The sequence below is a fragment of the Capricornis sumatraensis genome, chromosome 2 (genome assembly GCF_032405125.1).
Source record: "Capricornis sumatraensis isolate serow.1 chromosome 2, serow.2, whole genome shotgun sequence".
Lineage (NCBI taxonomy): Eukaryota > Metazoa > Chordata > Mammalia > Artiodactyla > Bovidae > Capricornis > Capricornis sumatraensis.
In genome coordinates this window covers 126,462,840-126,478,996 of record NC_091070.1, presented here as the reverse complement: position 1 = coordinate 126,478,996, position 16,157 = coordinate 126,462,840, and the positions used below count along the sequence as shown (strand labels likewise).

Genomic DNA, 16,157 nt, shown 5'->3' with positions numbered 1-16,157 from the left:
CAGGAGGCATGGGTTTGATCCCTGATTTGGGAAGATCCCCTGGAGGAGGAAATGGCAGCCCACTCCAGCATTTTGCCTAGAGAATCCCATGGACAGAGGAGCCTGGCGGGCTACAGTCCATAGGGTCACAAAGAATCAGACATGACTGAAGCAACTTAATGAGCATGCATGTACTCTGCATATAAGCTAAATAAGCAGGATGACAATATACAGCCTTGTCATACTCCTTTCCCAATTTTGAACCAGTTTGAATTTTGAACCAGATCATTCCATGTCTGGTTCTAACTATTGCTTCTTGACCCACATGAAGCTTTCTTAGTAAACAAGTAAGGTGGTCTGGTATCCCATCTCTTTAAGAATTTCCCAGTTTGTTGTGATCCACACAGTCAAAGGCTTTAGCACAGCCAATGAAGCAGAAGTAGATGTTTTTCTGGAACTCCCTTGATCTCTCCATGAGCCAGTGAATGTAGGCAATTTGATCTCTGGTTGCTCTGCCTTTTCTAGACCCAGCTTGTACATCTGCAAGGTCTTGGTTCATGTACTGCTAAAGCCTAGCTTGAAGGATTTTGAGTAAAACCTGGCTAGTATGTGAAATTAGTGCAGTTGTGAAGTAGTTAGAACATTTTTTGGCATTACCTGTCTTTGGGATTGGAATGAAAACTGACTTTTCCAGTCCTGTGGCCACTTATGAGTTTTCTAAATTTTCAGATATAGTGAGTATAGTACTTTGACAGCATCACCTTTTAGGATTTTAAATAGCTCAGTTGGAATTCTGTCACCTCCACTTGCTTTGTTCATAGTAATGCTTCCTAAGGCCCACTTGACCTCACACATTTGTCTGGCTCTAGGTGAGTAACCACACCATCATAGTTATCTGGGTCATCAAGATTTTTTTTACCAGTTCTGTGCATTTTTGCCACCTCTTCTTAATCTCTTTTGCTTCTGTTAGATCCTTATCATTTAGTTCTTTATTGTGCCCATCCTCGCACAAAATGTTTCCTTGATATCCCCAATTTTCTTGACAAGATCGCTAGTCTTTCTCATTCTATTGTTTTCCTCTATTTCTTGGCATCATTCATTTTAAAAGGCCTTTTCTCTGCGTACTAACGGGAATATCTTTCCTTTTCTCCCCTGCTTTTCACTTTTCTTCTTTCCTCAGCTATTTGTAAAGCATCCTTAGACAACTACTTTGGGCTAAAACCCCCAAACTAACAATACCAAATGCTGAGAAGAACAGGGGGCAACAGGAACTCTTACTAATTGCTGATGAGAGTGCAGAAGTGTGCAGCCTCTTTGGAAGAGGCCCTGGCTATTTCTTATAAAGTTTCTTACGCAGTTGCATGCATGCAGATGTTCATAAGCAGCTTTATTTATAATTGCCCAAAACCTGGAAGCAACCAATATATCCCTCAGTAGGTGGATGGATAAACCATTGCACATATATACAGTGGAGTATTATTCTGTGATAAGAAATGAACTACCAAGTCATGAAAAGACCTGGAGGAATCTTAAATGCATATCGCTAAGTGAAAGCAGTCTACCAAGGCTGCATGTTATCTGATTCCAATGATGTGATATTCTCAAAATGGCAAAACAATGGAGAAAATAAAAAGATCAGAGGCTGCCAGGTGTTCTAGGCAGGGATGGGTCAGGGTCAGGGAAAGGAGAAATTTGAATAAGTAGAGCCTAGGGGATATTTCAGAGAGTGAAACTATCCTGTATAATATTGAAATGGTGGATCCATGACATAATTTGTCATAATTCATAGAACTGTACAACACAAAAAGAGAACCTTAATGTAAAGTATATGGACTTGAGTTAATAATAATGTGTCAACATTGGTTCTTCAGTTGTAACAAATGTAGCACACTTTTGAGATGGTAAAAATAGGGAAAAACTGAGCCTGGAAGAGAGGGAGACTTTGGGAATTCTGTCTACTTTCTGCTATTTTTTTTCCTGTAAAACTAAAATTGCTCTAAAAAATAAAGTTTGTGGATGGTGACAGCCATGAAATGAAAAGATGCTTACTCTTTGGAAGAAAAGCTATGCAAACTTAGACAGTGTATTAAAAAGCAAAGATGTCACTTTGTCAACAAAGGTCTGCTTAGTCAAAGCTATGGTTTTTCCAGTAGTCATGTACAGATATGGGAGTTGGACTATAAAGAAGGCTGAGTGAGGAAGAATTGAAGCTTTTGAACCATGGTGCTAGAGAAGACCCTTGAGAGTCCCTTGGAAAACAAGGAGATCACACCAGTCCACCCTCAAGGAAATCAACCCTGAATATTCATTGGAAGGACTGATGCTAAAGCTCCACTACTTTGGTCACTTGATGTGAACAGTCAATTCACTGGAAAAGACCCTGATGCCACTGAGGGCAGGAGGAGAAGTGGGTAACAGAGGATGAGACGGCTAGATGGCATCACTGACTCAATGGACATGATTTTGAGCAAACTCTGGGAGATAGTGAAAGATAGGGAAGCCTGGCATGCTGCATTCCATGGGGGCACAGAGTTGGACATGAATTAGTTACTAAATGGTAACTTCAGAAATGAGAGATTGTGTCACCTTAGATTTAAGAGCTGTGAAGAAATCTGGACACATTACTCTGGAGGCCGAAGACTTTGGAATCAGGCAGTTAGAGAAGCAGCTATGCAGACTGCCCTTACATCAAGTCCTCTTGTAGACATGAGAGAGAGCTATTGAGCTGGGAAGTCTCAGAAGCTATAGGAGTACTTTCATCCACTTCTCCAACCAGGACTCTTCTGCTACTATCCAAGAAAAATCTATTTCATTGTTTTTTTAATTGACGTGTAGTTGCTGTGCAATATTATATAAGTTACAGGTATACAATATAGTGATTCATGATTTTTATTTTTTTTTTATTTATTTTTTTTTTCCTTTTTTTTTTTTATTAAATTTTAAAATCTTTAATTCTTACATGTGTTCCCAAACATGAAACCCCCTCCCACCTCCCTCCCCATAACATCTCTGTGGGTGATCCCCATGCACCAGCCCCAAGCATGCTGTATCCTGCGTCAGACATAGACTGGCGATTCAATTCTTACATGATAGTATACATGATAGAATGCCATTCTCCCGAATCATCCCGCCCTCTCCCTCTCTCTCTGAGTCCAAAAGTCCGTTATACACAGCTGTGTCTTTTTTCCTGTCTTGCATACAGGGTCATCATTGCCATCTTTCTAAATTCCATATATATGTGTTAGTATACTGTATTGGTGTTTTTCTTTCTGGCTTACTTCACTCTGTATAATCGGCTCCAGTTTCATCCATCTCATCAGAACTGATTCAAATGAATTCTTTTTAATGGCTGAGTAATACTCCATTGTGTACATGTACCAAAGCTTTCTTATCCATTCATCTGCTGATGGACATCTAGGTTGTTTCCATGTCCTGGCTATTATAAACAGTGCTGCGATGAACATTGGGGTACATGTGTCTCTTTCAATTCTGGTTTCCTCGGTGTGTATACCCAGCAGTGGGATTGCTGGGTCGTAAGGTAGTTCTATTTGCAATTTTTTAAGGAATCTCCACACTGTTCTCCATAGTGGCTGTACTAGTTTGCATTCCCACCAACAGTGTAGGAGGGTTCCCTTTTCTCCACATCCTCTCCAGCATTTATTGCTTGCAGATTTTTGGATCGCAGCCATTCTGACTGGTGTGAAGTGGTACCTCATTGTGGTTTTGATTTGCATTTCTCTGATAATGAGTGATGTTGAGCATCTTTTCATGTGTTTGTTAGCCATCCGTATGTCTTCTTTGGAGAAATGTCTATTTAGTTCTTTGGCCCATTTTTTGATTGGGTCGTTTACTTTTCTGGAATTGAGCTGCATAAGTTGCTTGTATATTTTTGAGATTAGTTGTTTGTCAGTTGCTTCATTTGCTATTATTTTCTCCCATTCAGAAGGCTGTCTTTTCACCTTGCGTATATTTTCCTTTGTTGTGCAGAAGCTTTTAATTTTAATTAGATCCCATTTGTTTATTTTTGCTTTTATTTCCAGAATTCTGGGAGGTGGATCATAGAGGATCCTGCTGTGATTTATGTCTGAGAGTGTTTTGCCTATATTCTCCTCTAGGAGTTTTATAGTTTCTGGTCTTACATTTAGATCTTTAATCCATTTTGAGTTTATTTTTGTGTGCGGTGTTAGAAAGTGATCTAGTTTCATTCTTTTACAAGTGGTTGACCAGTTTTCCCAGCACCACTTGTTAAAGAGATTGTCTTTACTCCATTGTATATTCTTGCCTCCTTTGTCAAAGATAAGGTGTCCATATGTGTGTGGATTTATCTCTGGGCTTTCTATTTTGTTCCATTGATCTATATGTCTGTCTTTGTGCCAGTACCATACTGTTTTGATGACTGTGGCTTTGTAGTAGAGCCTGAAGTCAGGCAAGTTGATTCCTCCAGTTCCATTCTTCTTTCTCAAGATTGCTTTGGCTATTCGAGGTTTTTTGTATTTCCATACAAATCTTGAAATTATTTGTTCTAGTTCTGTGAAAAATATGGCTGGTAGCTTGATAGGGATTGCGTTGAATTTGTAAATTGCTTTGGGTAGTATACTCATTTTCACTATATTGATTCTTCCAATCCATGAACATGGTATATTTCTCCATCTATTAGTGTCCTCTTTGATTTCTTTCATCAGTGTTTTATAGTTTTCTATATATAGGTCTTTAGTTTCTTTGGGTAGATATATTCCTAAGTATTTTATTCTTTTTGTTGCAATGGTGAATGGAATTGTTTCCTTAATTTCTTTTTCTACTTTCTCATTATTAGTGTATAGGAATGCAAGGGATTTCTGTGTGTTGATTTTATATCCTGCAACTTTACTATATTCATTGATGAGCTCTAGTAATTTTCTGGTGGAGTCTTTAGGGTTTTCCATGTAGAGGATCATGTCATCTGCAAACAGTGAGAGTTTTACTTCTTCTTTTCCAATTTGGATTCCTTTTATTTCTTTTTCTGCTCTGATTGCTGTGGCCAAAACTTCCAGAACTATGTTGAATAGTAGCGGTGAAAGTGGACACCCTTGTCTTGTTCCTGACTTTAGGGGAAATGCTTTCAATTTTTCACCATTAAGGATAATGTTTGCTGTGGGTTTGTCATATATAGCTTTTATTATGTTGAGGTATGTTCCTTCTATTCCTGCTTTCTGGAGAGTTTTTATCATAAATGGATGTTGAATTTTGTCAAAGGCCTTCTCTGCATCTATTGAGATAATCATATGGTTTTTATTTTTCAATTTGTTAATGTGGTGAATTACATTGATTGATTTGCGGATATTGAAGAATCCTTGCATCCCTGGGATAAAGCCCACTTGGTCATGGTGTATGATCTTTTTAATATGTTGTTGGATTCTGATTGCTAGAATTTTGTTGAGGATTTTTGCATCTATGTTCATCAGTGATATTGGCCTGTAGTTTTCTTTTTTTGTGATATCTTTGTCAGGTTTTGGTATTAGGGTGATGGTGGCCTCATAGAATGAGTTTGGAAGTTTACCTTCCTCTGCAATTTTCTGGAAGAGTTTGAGTAGGATAGGTGTTAGCTCTTCTCAAAATTTTTGGTAGAATTCAGCTGTGAAGCCGTCTGGACCTGGGCTTTTGTTTGCTGGAAGATTTCTGATTACAGTTTCAATTTCCGTGCTGGTCTGTTAAGATTTTCTATTTCTTCCTGGTTCAGTTTTGGAAAATTGTACTTTTCTAAGAATTTGTCCATTTCTTCCACATTGTCCATTTTATTGGCATACAACTGCTGATAGTAGTCTCTTATGATCTTTTGTATTTCTGTGTTGTCTGTTGTGATCTCTCCATTTTCATTTCTAATTTTATTGATTTGATTTTTCTCTCTTTGCTTCTTGATGAGTCTGGCTAGTGGCTAGTGGGGGTTTTTTTTGTTTGTTTGTTTTGTTTTTTTTGTTTGCTTGTTTTTTTTTAATAATTCTTGGTTTTTTTTTCTTTCTTTCTTTCCTGCTTTTTCCTTCTGCTTCTTTTCTTTAATATTGTATTTTTGAAAATCCAACCTCTACTCTAGATTTTTAACCTTTGCTCTTAGGTTTTTGTTGTCAATTATGTTCATTTAAAAACCCAAACTTCACTACCCAAGTTTACCTGAGAGCAAGATTACTGGCTTGCCCACTCTCTTCTCCTATGGACTCTCCTTTTTCTCCACCAGGTGGCCTCTGTCTCTTTTCTCCCCCATCTCTTCTCTATCCAACTCTGTGAATCTCTGTGTGTTCCAGACAGTGGAGAACACCTAAGGAACTGGTTACTGGCAGGATTTGTCTCTCTCCTTCTCATTCCTCTCTCTTATCCTCCTGGCCACCTCTGTCTACTTCCTCCCTCTCCTCTTCCCTGTATAACTCCGTAAATACCTGAGCGGGCCAGACTATAGAGCGCACATAAGGAAGTGACTACTGCCTAGCTTGCTCTCTCCTCTTTTGATCTCACCGCATCTCATTCCAGTTACCTCTAACTACCCCCTCCATCTTCTCTTCTCCTTGTAACTCAGTGAACCTCTCTGAGTGTCCCTCAATGTGGAGAAACTTTTCATCTTTAACCTAGATGTTTTATCATCGGTGCTGTATAGATGGAGAAGTCTAGAGGCTACTGTAAAAACTGAAGACCAGAAGCAGGAGGCTTAAATACAAAGCCTGAAAACATTAGAGAACTCTTGAATTCAGGGAACATTAAGCAATAGGAGCTCATCAAATGCCTTCATACTTACACTGAAACCAAGCTCCACCCAAGGGCCAACAAGTTCCAAAACAAGACATATCACTCAAATTCTCCAGCAACACAGGAACACTCCCCTGAGCTTGAATATACAGGCAGCTCAAAATTATTCCAAAACCTTTGATGTCTCATAACCCATCACTGGTCACTCCACGGCACTCCAGAGAGAAGAAACCCAGCTCCACCCACCAGAACTCCAACACAAGCCTCCCTAACCAGGAAACCTTGACAAGCCACTGATAGAACCCCACCCACAGTGAGGAAGCTCCATAATAAAGAGAACTCCGCAAATTACCAGAATATAAAAAGACCACCCCAAACACAGCAATATAACCAAGATGAAGAGACAGAGGAATCCTCAGCAGGTAAAGGAACAGGAGAGTTGCCCACCAAACCAAACAAAAGAGGAAGAAGTAGGGAATCTACCTGAGAAGGAATTCCGAATATTGATAGTGAAAATGATCCAAAATCTTGAAATCAAAATGGAATCACAGATAAATAGCCTAGAGACAAGGATTGAGAAGATGCAAGAAAGGTTTAACAAGGACCTAGAAGAAATAAAAAAGAGTCAAAATATAATGAATAATGCAATAAATGAGATCAGAAACACTCTGGAGGCAACAAATAGTAGAATAACGGAGGCAGAAGATAGGATTAGTGAAATAGAAGATAGAATGGTAGAAATAAATGAATCAGAGAGGAAACAAGAAATACGAATTAAAAGAAACGAGGACAATCTCAGAGACCTCCAGGACAATATGAAACGCTCCAACATTCGAATTATAGGAGTCCCAGAAGAAGAAGACAGAAAGAAAGATCATGAGAAAATCCTTGAGGAGATAATAGTTGAAAACTTCCCTAAAATGGGGAAGGAAATAATCACCCAAGTCCAAGAAACACAGAGAGTTCCAAATAGGATAAACCCAAGGCGAAACACCCCAAGACACATATTAATTAAATTAACAAAGGTCAAACACAAAGAACAAATATTAAAAGCAGCAAGGGAAAAACAACAAATAACACACAAGGGGATTCCCATAAGGATAACAGCTGATCTTTCAATAGAAACTCTTCAGGCCAGGAGGGAATGGCAAGACATACTTAAAGTGATGAAAGACAATAACCTACAGCCCAGATTACTGTACCCAGCAAGGATCTCATTCAAATACGAAGGAGAAATCAAAAGCTTTACAGACAAGCAAAAGCTGAGAGAATTCAGCACCACCAAACCAGCTCTCCAACAAATTCTAAAGGATATTCTCTAGACAGGAAACCAAAAAGGGTGTATAAACCCGAACCCAAAACAATAAAGTAAATGGTAACGGGATCATACTTATCAATAATTACCTTAAACGTAAATGGGTTGAACGCCCCAACCAAAAGGCAAAGACTGGCCGAATGGATACAAAAACAAGACCCCTCTATATGCTGCTTACAAGAGACCCACCTCAAAACAAGGGACACATATAGACTGAAAGTGAAGGGCTGGAATAAGATATACCATGCAAATAGAGACCAAAAGAAAGCAGGAGTGGCAATACTCATATCTGATAAAATAGACTTTAAAACAAAGGCTGTGAAAAGAGACAAAGAAGGCCACTACATAATGATCAAAGGATCAATCCAAGAAGAAGATATAACAATTATAAATATATATGCACCCAATATAGGAGCACCGCAATATGTAAGACAAATGCTAACAAGTATGAAAGGGGAAATCAACAATAACACAATAATAGTGGGAGACTTTAATACCCCACTCACACCTATGGACAGATCAACTAAACAGAAAATTAACAAAGAAATGCAAACTTTAAATGATACATTAGATCAATTAGACCTAATTGATATCTATAGGACATTTCACCCCAAAACAATGAATTTCACCTTTTTTTCAAGTGCTCATGGAACCTTCTCCAGGATAGATCACATCCTGGGCCATAAATCTAAACTTGATAAATTCAAAAAAATCGAAATCATTCCAAGCATCTTTTCTGACCATAATGCATTAAGATTAGATCTCAATTACAGGAGAAAAACTACTAAAAATTCCAACATATGGAGGTTGAACAACACACTTCTGAATAATCAACAAATCACAGAAGAAATCAAAAAAGAAATCAAAATATGCATAGAAACTAATGAAAATGAAAACACAACAACCCAAAACCTGTGGGACACTATAAAAGCAGTGCTAAGAGGAAAGTTCATAGCAATACAGGCATACCTCAAGAAACAAGAAAAAAGTCAAATAAATAACCTAACTCTACAACTAAAGCAACTAGAAAAGGAAGAATTGGAGAACCCCAGAGTTAGTAGAAGGAAAGAAATCTTAAAAATTAGGGCAGAAATAAATGCTAAAGAAACAAAAGAGACCATAGCAAAAATCAACAAGGCCAAAAGCTGGTTCTTTGAAAGGATAAATAAAATTGATTCATGATTTTTAAAGGCTATGTTTCATTGATAGACATTATAAAATACCAGTTATATAACCTGCGTTTTACAATATATCCTTGTAGTTAATTTTATATCTAATAGTTTGTACCTCTTAATCCTCCACCCCTATACTATCCTTTTCCTCTTTCCTCTCCCCATTGTAACTACTAGTTTCTTCTCTATACCTATGAGTTTGCCTCTTTTTTGTTATACTCATTAGTTTGCTGTATTTTTTTAGATTTCACATAAAAGTGATATCATACAGCATTTATCTTTCTGTATATGATTTATTTCACTTAGTATAATGCCCTCAGAGTCCATCCATATTGCTGCAAATGGTACATTTTCATTCTTTTTTTATGGATGAGTGGTATTCCATTGTTCGGAGAAGGCAATGGCACCCCACTCCAGTACTCTTGCCTGGAAAGCCCCATGGATGGAGGAGCCTGGTGGGCTGCAGTCCATGGCGTTGCGAAGAGTCGGACACGACTGAGCGACTTAACTTTCACTTTTCATGTTCCTGCATTGGAGAAGGTAATGGCAGCCCACTCCAGTGTTCTTGCCTGGAGAATCTCAGGGATGGCGGAGCCTGGTGGGCTGTCGTCTATGGGGTCGCACAGAGTCGGACACAACTGAAGCGCCTTAGCAGCAGCAGCAGCAGCAGCAGCAGCAGCAGTGGTCCATGGTATATATGTCCCACATCTTCCCACATCTTCTTTGTCCATTCACCTCTTGATGGATGCTTAGGTTGCTTCCACATCTTGGTACTTGCAAATAACATTGTTATGAACATTGGGGTGTATCTTCTTGAATTACTGGTTTTGGGTTTTTTTGGATATTGCATAGTAAAGAAAACCATCGATAAAATGAAAAGACAACTTACTGAATGGGAGGAAATATTTGCAAATGATATGACTGATAAGGAGTTAAAATCCAACATATATAAATAGTTCAGACAACTCAATATTTAAAAAAAAAACTGACTAAAAATGGGCAGAAGAATTGAATAGACATTTTCCAAAGAGGAAGGGCAGATAGCCAACAGGGACATGAAAAGATGCTCAACATCCCTAATCATCAGAGAAATGCAAATCAACTACAATGAGATACTCCCTCACACCTCTCAGAATGGCTGTCATCAAAAAGGACACAGGTAACAAATGCTGGAGACGGTATGGAGAACAAAGAACTCTCATACACTACTGGGGGAAATTAAATTGATACAGTCACTGTGGAAAACATTATGGAAGAAAACAAAATAGAACTACTATAGAGACCAAAGGAATGAGCTGCTTTTGCAGGGGGCTTCCCAGGTGGTGCTAGTGGTAAAGAGCCTGCCAGTCAGTGCAGGGAGTCAAAGAGGTCCCTGGGTCGGGAAGATTCCCTGAAGGAGGACATGGCAACCCACTCCAGCATTCTTGCTGGAGAATCCCATGGACTAGTGGGCTATAATCCATGGGGTATCAAAGAGTTGGACAAGACTGAAGCAACTTAGCATGGCATGGCTGCTGCTGCTAAGTCGCTTAAGTCATGTCCAACTCATTTGCAATCCCATGAATTATAGCCCGCCACGCTCCTCTGTCCATGGGATTCTCCAGGCAAGAATACTGGAGTGAGTTGCCATTTCCTTCTCCAGGGGATCTTCCCAAACCAGGGATCAAACCTGAGTCTTTTAGTCTGCTGCACTGGCAGGTGGGTTCTTTACCACTAGCACCACCTGGGAAGCATGACCCAGTATTTCTTTAAATTTTGAGTTACAATAAAGAATTCACTTTGCCTTCCTATGAGGGTTCCTGGATACTGTGGTGAGCTGTGAACTTGAGAAAAAAAGATTAAATCTTGGTCTCACAGATTATTAAAGGCATATGAGACATGGAGAAAAATTTGTAACGCATGACAGTGTAATTTAGGGATTAGTTGCCCTGGCTCAAATCCCAACTTTACCACTGACTAGCTGAGAAATCTCAAGGAAGTTACTTAACCTGTGTCACAATTACCTTGTCTATAAATTGAAATTATTAAGATATATATAGATAAATACCTCATGGAGCCGTTGTGAGGATTTGCTAATTTAATATTTTAAAATAGCCAGAATTAAGCACACATCTCCTATATATAAAGATTTCTTAAAATGAAAATGATGAGCATCTCAACAGTAAACCAAGGAAAGATGTGAATAGAAAATTCACACAAAGGAAAAAAAAAAGCAATAAGCATCTTTAAATGTTTAATCTCACCAGTAATCAAAGAAAGGCAAAATAATATAATAAGATGCATTGATTACCCTTCAAACTGAGCAAGATGAGAAGACTGACCATAGCACTGGCTAAGGTATGAGGAAGTAGACATCTTCATACTGTGCTGGAGGTAGGGGTATAAACTGCAATTGTCTCCGAGGAGAGCAAGTAATTCAGATCATGACAGACACTGTTGACTGCTTACCCAAGTCTTCTCCACCTTCCTTTCTCCCTACTAGCAGTGCTCATCTCCTGAGAGAAAAGTCAAAACTGTCGGATGCTGTGTCCCCAGCCTAGGTCCCCATCCAGGTCTAGTCAGTGAGGTATAAGAGGAGACCTGGGTGGGGAGGGGGTTGCTGGTGGACTCTGGAGGTATTTTTCTCCCTGATAAAGAAAGACATGTGACGTTTCAGCATCAAACTCTCAGAAATTAATAGAATGAATATACAGAAAAGTAGAAGGATTTGGTAGATCTGAAAAGCACCATGAATCAATTCAACATAATCAAGATTTAAACAATTTTCACACAATAGTGGGAGACAAATTATACTAAAAATCTTAATTTATCTACTTAAAAATAATTGCAATATATAGTGGAACTGTATGTAAATTTGTTCTGTATTTTTCAAGTTTCCTGTAAATGTGTTATCATACTTTCATAATTTAAAAAGTAAAAAAGAAAGAGGAAAAAAGGACACGTGAAAACTCTTATGTTCACCCTCTTTCGTTTCATTTTAAAATTTACTTTTGTAATTGAAGTATAATTGATTTTCAATGTTGTGCCAATCTCTGTCATACAGCACAGTCACTCAGTTATACACATTATAGGCATTCTTCACTCTCTTTCCTTTCTGCTTTGGAAGTTGCGACACGAGGACCTCACACCTGGAGCTGATGTGGTCTTCTTGCTATTCTGAGGAAAAGAGGACAGAGAAGCCTACCCAGAACCTTGATATCACTGATTGTTCATCTAACCCTAAAACAGTAGCCCAGGTGTTAGAGCTAACGTTGTCCCTGGTGGCTCAGTTGGTAAAAATCTGCCTCCAGTGCAGGAGACTCAGGTTCAAGCCCTAGGTCGCGAAGATCCCCTGGAGAAGGAAATGGCAACTCATTCCAGTACTCTTGCCTGGAAAATTTCATGGACAGAGAAGACTGGCAGGTTACAGTCCTGGGGTTGCAAGAGTTGGACATGACTTAGTGACTAAATGACCACCACCACCATTTCAGAGTACATAATGATAGAGCAAAATGCTATTTATTACAGAAAGATCAAAGTGATCAAGGAATGTGTAGAGCTGTGATTCCCGTTGAAATTTGCATTTATTCAACAAAAAGATAGGCATAATAATAGTAATGATAATACTGAGCATTTACTAAGCTCTTGGATTGATTAAATCCATTATAAATTGAGAGGCTTCAGTTACTACCTTGCTTTGTGATGACAGTCTCCGATGGTGCTGTTTCTGATTTCTGCTGAGAAATTGTGTCCATCAAGTCAGCACTGTGAGCACTGGCCGGCACGTCAGTAGGAAGACTGACAGGACCTGAATCGGGACTACTGCTCACAGTCCCATCTGCAAAGAGAATCTGAAGAAAAAGCCAAAGGGGAGCGTTCTAAGAGACGAGGAAGAAACTGGTTAACAACACTGTGTGTCAAACTGCAATAGGTTAAAAATAATGAAGTGCAACTTGCTGACTTGCAGATCCGGTAGTATAAAGCATGTTATGATTTAGAGATCTGGAGCTCACAGACCACAGAGCCAGTAACACTATAATACAAAATGATGATATTATTTTGTTTTTTTTTTCCATTTTTTAAAATTTATTATTATTTTTAAAAATTTTTATTTTTACTTTATTTTACTTTACAATACTGTATTGGTTTTGCCATACATTGACATAAATCCACCATGGGTGTACATGAGTTTTTCTGTTTTGTTTATTTTCATTTCATCTATTTTGTCAGTTTGACTTGTTTTACGATTTTCCATTCTTCACCCTTCCTCTCTGTAATTGGGAAATGATTCAGTCTATTTCAATTTTTTTAATGACTACATTTAAAACTTCATCACATTCAGATGCTTAGTTTCTGTCAATATCTGTCTAGTAGGTATAACATCTAAGGTAGTGTTTTTCTTCCAATGATAACATTCTTTGTCATTTTTAAAGCATTATTCATTTTTCAAATGAGTTGTTTCTCTTCCCTGTCATAGCACTATTACCCACCTCCAGCTTGTTTGTATTTTACTTTGCAGCAGGAAAGAGTAATTTAATATATTCCTTTACCTGTGTGGATCCATCCAGCATGTATTTGACAACAGTCCCTTGGCTGGTGATAACTCTCGATGCTTCCTGCTCCAGCGGTGGCATCACCATTTTGTAGAACTCATAGTGCTTCACCTTCTGGGGGTAGTTCTGTCGGACCATGATATCCCAAGTGGGTTCCTCATCTCCAATACATTGATCTTAAAAAAAGAGAGAGAGGTTAAAAAAAAAAAAAAAAAAGGCTTACTGTGAACTGGGCAATGCTGTTCGGCTGGAATTTCATCTTAATTTTTTTCATTATTTTGGTTCTATCTGGACACTAGGACAGTTTTCAGGTCATGACAGATGGCCCAAATATGGGTTATTTGCTGCCTTAAAAAAAATTATTTTCTTATGGCCGTGCTGGGCCTTCTTTGTTGCATTGGCTTTCTCTAGTTGAGGTCCGTGGGCTTCTTAGTGTGGTAGTCTCTCTTGTTGCAGACCGCAGGCTCTAGGTGTGCAGGCTCAGTAGTGTGATGCACAGGGTTAGTTGCTCCATGGCATCCTGGTTTTCTCAGACCAGGGATAGAACCTGTGTCCTCTGCACTGGCAGGCAGATTCTTAGCGAGTGGACCACCAGAAAAGACCCTTTTCGCTGCCTTTCTTACTGTCATATATAGTAAAGAAGGCCATTTACTTAATAGGCATTTTCTTCATGTATTAGCCATTCTCTCTACTGATGTTCAGGAAATGTCAGGACAAAATTAGGAAAGGAGCAGTTATGCTATCTTAGATATTGCCTTTTTCTCCTCTTGGTATTTTCCTCTCATCCTCTTCTTTTCTCCCTCTTCCAGGGATGCACAATGCTCCCTGGCAGTTCCCCAGTCGCTTGGAGCACTAGGAGAAGTCATTCATTCAGGCCCATTCTTTTTAAATCACTTACCATCTTTCAAAGTTAACACAATCCTCTCATCTCTAACCAAGTCCAGATTTTTCTCATGGTTCTACTCTTAACTGGCAATCAAGGAGAAAAGCACCTAATCAATTCCTCCAAAGGAAAGTACTATTGAGAATTTCTGGCATACAGCACCTACTCAGGTTTTGCTAATTGAATAATTTCCTCTTCTCCATTTAAAAAGTTATTTACTAACATGAAATCCAATGTCTATCAGTGATGGAGTACATTAAAAAATCACAGTCTCTTCATTTGATTACAGGTTATCTACATTTTTAAATAAATCTATTTGATACATGTGTATCATCTTGGATATCCAAAATAGAGATTGAATAAAAAGGCTATTTGTAGAAAAATATTTACAATATAATTTGTGTAAATTTTGCATTACTCACATTATTTGTTATTATAAAGGCATACATATAGCATATTTGTACAAACTTACTTGCACAAAAATCTACATCTTGTTTACTATAGGAGAAAGAAAAGGAATAGAACATAGTGGGAAATTTGCAGTTACAACTATCTAATTTTTAAAAATATTTTGATTAAAGTATCACAGAAAACAATCTTTATTTTGTCTGGCTGTCACATGAGTATGTTATATTACCTATTATATTTTTCCGTATTAAAAGTTAAAATAAAATGCTACTGGTTCTGGAGGAAAAATAAAGTGCTTTACTAATACGAAATGATGGCATTTCAAGGACTATATAGAGCTAGTGGGAAAATATTTTTGAAGGAGCAACTTTCATGGTACCCTTCAGGTCAAAGAAGGAATAATACAAAAATAACATCTGTTGATATATTTCTACATTTTAAATGTTTTGTATATGTATTTTGCTCAGCCTACCTCAACAACCCTTTAAGGTAGACACTTTTATTTTCCAGTTTTCAGATGAATTAATGGAGGGTAACTTCTTTAAGGTCACACAGCTAGTAAGAGCTAAGATTTGAAAGAAAGTCTCTGTGCTCAGCCTTTCCCTTATACTGCAAAAACAACCACTGATACCATGACTAAAATCAAACAAATAACAACCTAACACCGCAGTAATAGTCTCCAGATTAGAGAGTATTTTATCATTTAATGTTTATAACAATCCTGTTTAGTAGATAATGTTATTTTATAAATGAAGAAATTCAGGGTGGCGGGTGGTAACTTGTTCAGGGTCACCCTGGAAAGTACTAAAGTTTCTAGGTTCTTTTTTCTTACAGTATGTCACCTTCTTTCCCTTGCCCTAGGCTGATCCTATGAAGACAGTGCTACTTTGATGTTTATGTTGTCATCATGTCCAGACTTGAATTGGAATATACATAATACATGGGCTTCCCAGGTGTCACTAGTGGTAAAGAACCTGCTTGCCAATGCAGGAGATGCAAGAGATGTGGGTTCAGTCCCTGGGCCTGGAAGATCCCCTAGTGGAGGGCATGGCCACCCACCTAGAATTCTTGCTTGGGGAATTCTATGGACAGAGGAACCTGGAGGGCTACAGTCCATAGGGTAACAAAGAGTCAGACACTACTGAAGTGACTTAGCA

General features: G+C 38.3%; 1 protein-coding gene across 1 annotated transcript in view; it reads right to left on the bottom strand.

Moving 5' to 3' along the window:
• SPAG17 (sperm associated antigen 17) overlaps positions 1 to 16,157 on the bottom strand; it is a 250,892-nt gene that overhangs the window by 65,469 nt on the left and 169,266 nt on the right. Inside the window, exons 27-28 of the mRNA XM_068966033.1 lie at positions 13,707 to 13,885; positions 12,848 to 13,007 (exon numbers count right to left, since the gene is read on the bottom strand). Coding sequence (XP_068822134.1) covers positions 12,848 to 13,007; positions 13,707 to 13,885 — 339 coding nt within the window. The remainder of the gene's footprint in view (positions 1 to 12,847; positions 13,008 to 13,706; positions 13,886 to 16,157) is intronic.